Raw genomic sequence first — 3,168 nt, 5'->3', positions numbered from 1 at the left:
TAAGTGTCTGGACTGTTTATGTTAATCCGTAGTAAAGGAGTGTTTTATACTGCTGTACCTGTTTCTATATACCTTTTCTTGTCTTGTTACAGCCTTTTCCTTTCTTCACCATCAACTTACAATAAATTTCTGTGGACCTGAAGTTTTCTTATTTTATTTCTCATTCTCTCATTCTCAATAATCTCATTAGACACACATTAGTCACAACCCTTTCATCTTACTTCTTATTTTCATATGGCAACACTACCAACGACCATCATGTCATAGGATTGTGTCAGGTCACTCATTTAACTCAACTGAATCAACGACACCAGCGCCCTCTAGCCTTATAAATCGTTTATCTAATAAATTACGTTTGAAGTGATACTTGACTCCGACATGTATATAATGTATGCGCCACTGTTTTTTCGGTATATATCAATATGCAAAAAACGTGCAATACAATGCCGTGTGAACGGGGGCTTACCTAATGGACTCCGTGACATTGTTGATATGGTCAACCAACGCAGCAGCAGCAAGGTGATACGTCTTGTCGGACGAGCGGATGGTCTGCCAAGTGTGACACGTACACCAGCGGCTTTCTACTGCGGCTTCACTGCATGACCTGGTGCTAGGGATCTATAATAAAGTTTAGGAAATGAAACTAATTTTTGGAACCTTAATCGCGTACATTTATTTTTTCAAACAAACCAAAGTTTCGGGACCTTTTCAAGTTGTCAAGGCTGATCGAGATGGTAAAGTTATCAACCAATTGTGTCTAATACTAATGCAAATCCTATTTTTGACTATTATCACAAAAGTTATTAATTAAATACATTATTTTTTAATTTTTCGTACATTCATTCCAATTTAGGCTACATACTTGTTTTTTTAATTTTATTTTATTTTATTTTTACAAATGGTCTTGTTTACATGGTCTTCCTTTTATTTAAGACGCTATGTTATTTCGAAGAAAACAATCCTTACAATTGAGGCTTTCGATCAGTATAGTAAAATTATAGGCCTTTTTTCACATTTGGCGGGTTCGATTCCTGGTTCAGACAAGCGATTATACAAAGCTTTGAATGAAGTTCGAATTGTTTTTAAAATCAAAATTATTTTAAAACTTGCTTCAGGGTTTTGTCTCAATGCGGTATTTAAGGTGTGGCATAACCGTGTGGCATAAACGTGAGACGCCCTGTATAAAGCTCCACAACACAACAAGATCATTTATATATATTGCATTTTCAAAGGCAATATTTATCAAAAACAGACAAAAACTTACCGGCCTAAATAACGTCAAACCTCTAGGTAAATCAGCGCCATTGACTTTATAAGTAATCCAATGATCTTTCATATCAACCGCGTCTAGAACAGTGTTGTAAATGTCGTAAGGCGTTGTCAGAATGTCTGCGTTTGCTTTTAATGCTGACTTTATTTCTGGCCGACTTTTTACTAGTTGTTCTGGTAATACTATTGCCATTAGGGGTAGACGTTCTTCCATTTTGCCCTGGTAGGTGGCACGCACGTCCGCACGTCTGGGGAAGGAATTATTTTATTCAATTATATATGTCGATGCCAGTTAACCCGAATTCGATTTATTGTTTACGGAATCGACCATTCTCATATTCGTTGTTCTCAGCCTAATTGCCGTAACCATTTCGATGTCCTCGGCCTAATTACCGTAGCCGTTGTTTTTTCTAGCCTACTATACCCAATAACATTGAAATATGAAAACTTTAAACTAAACTGTCAATATGTCTAAATGGCTTTAAAATAGACAAAGTAATTTTCAAGTTACAAATATTTTATGAAAACGGCAATTAGATCTAATTACCGTACCATGGATACGGTAATTAGAACGTTTAAACATTTTTAAGGAAACATAAAATTTTTATTTTTTTTTCTACAGTTTTGGTAATGAATTGCACCGATAAAAAATGTTTTTTATATGATGATGAAATTAAATACGCTGCCACAAACGTTCCCAGTTTCCTTTAGGAAATCAATAGCAAGAGAAGGGGAGGAATTTAATGATTCTGTAGTGTTCACAGCGATATATCTCAATCGTGTTGTTTAACCTTGCCTGACTCTTTGTTTATTATACTCCAAATAGTTTTGTGTTTATTTATATATTTAATTATTTAAACAAAACAATTCCTGACACAATCAGTGATGAGAGAGTTGCCCTCAACGTCTCCCGTTACGTCTTATTCCGACATATTATATATCGTATATTTATTTAGAGCCATGATATCACAGTTGGGAGCACCACTAAGACTCAAACCACTAAGTCTTTAAATTATCAACATCACCCAATTACGTGTCTCACTCAATCTTACATTATCTTTATTTCATAAGACTAAACTCTACTATTCATACGTAAGTCAGATTATCTTTAGAAGAATGAGTAAGGTACTCTATTACTCTTTGTAAATAAATATTTGTTACATTTTATTATTTCGAGCCACTACCGCCGGCTTAATGTAAGCGACATTTTTACCTCTGTAGTCTTGTCTTTTTTAAAGAGAGATATTGACAGATAAGTGAAAGATGGTGTCTAATTTGTGAATCTTACGTCATTGTAATGTTTACAAATTGGGATTAATAATACTAATGAAAATTAATCATACCTAAGACCGTGATCTCCAAACACCATAAGCAGCGTGTTCTGAAGCCGTCCAGTTTCGTTGAACCAACGCAGAAACTTGACGAAGTCCTTATCGGCAGAGGTAATCAGGTTGAAGTCGTGGTGACACATGTCACCAACCATCGTAAAGCAAAACTTCTTGCCATCTTGCATGAAGAACTGCAATTGTAATTTGATAGTTTTTAGCGCCAGATTTACTTATTATGCAGGACATGCCATACACGAGAGCGCAGAATCTTAGAAGTAGGACATGCAAACCGGTTACTCGGTTAGCCGAAAGAACCGTGTGACCGTCTATTTTGGAACCCGATTTTCAGCTAAGGACGGGTTTATCGGGATTTTCAATTTTGTCTTAAAATTATTAAAACTTAAATATGTAACTTGGTTGACAATGATAAATAAACGCTAAGTATATGCGAAGAACTCGGGCACCTAACTACAGTGACGCGACAGCGTTCGCAAAATGGATGCAAATAAACTTTGAGTAGCGAAGGGCGAGAGAGGTGCACCTGCGTGAGCAGTATAACAATAACAACGTT

The 3,168-nt window shown here is 35.9% G+C and overlaps 1 protein-coding gene across 1 annotated transcript in view; it reads right to left on the bottom strand.

Annotated features, from left to right (window-relative positions):
• Positions 1–459: 459 nt before the first annotated feature.
• The window catches only part of LOC113228793, a 16,194-nt gene continuing 13,485 nt past the window's right edge, over positions 460–3,168 (bottom strand). The window contains exons 6-8 of the mRNA XM_026462177.1: positions 2,613–2,788; positions 1,265–1,517; positions 460–618 (exon numbers count right to left, since the gene is read on the bottom strand). Coding sequence (XP_026317962.1) covers positions 463–618; positions 1,265–1,517; positions 2,613–2,788 — 585 coding nt within the window. The 3' untranslated portion in view covers positions 460–462. The remainder of the gene's footprint in view (positions 619–1,264; positions 1,518–2,612; positions 2,789–3,168) is intronic.

This window comes from Hyposmocoma kahamanoa, unplaced genomic scaffold, assembly GCF_003589595.1.
Source record: "Hyposmocoma kahamanoa isolate Upper Pololo Valley unplaced genomic scaffold, ASM358959v1 240, whole genome shotgun sequence".
Classification (NCBI taxonomy): Eukaryota; Metazoa; Arthropoda; class Insecta; order Lepidoptera; family Cosmopterigidae; genus Hyposmocoma; species Hyposmocoma kahamanoa.
Note: the sequence above shows the minus strand (reverse complement) of the source record. Positions and strands in the feature narration are given on the sequence as shown.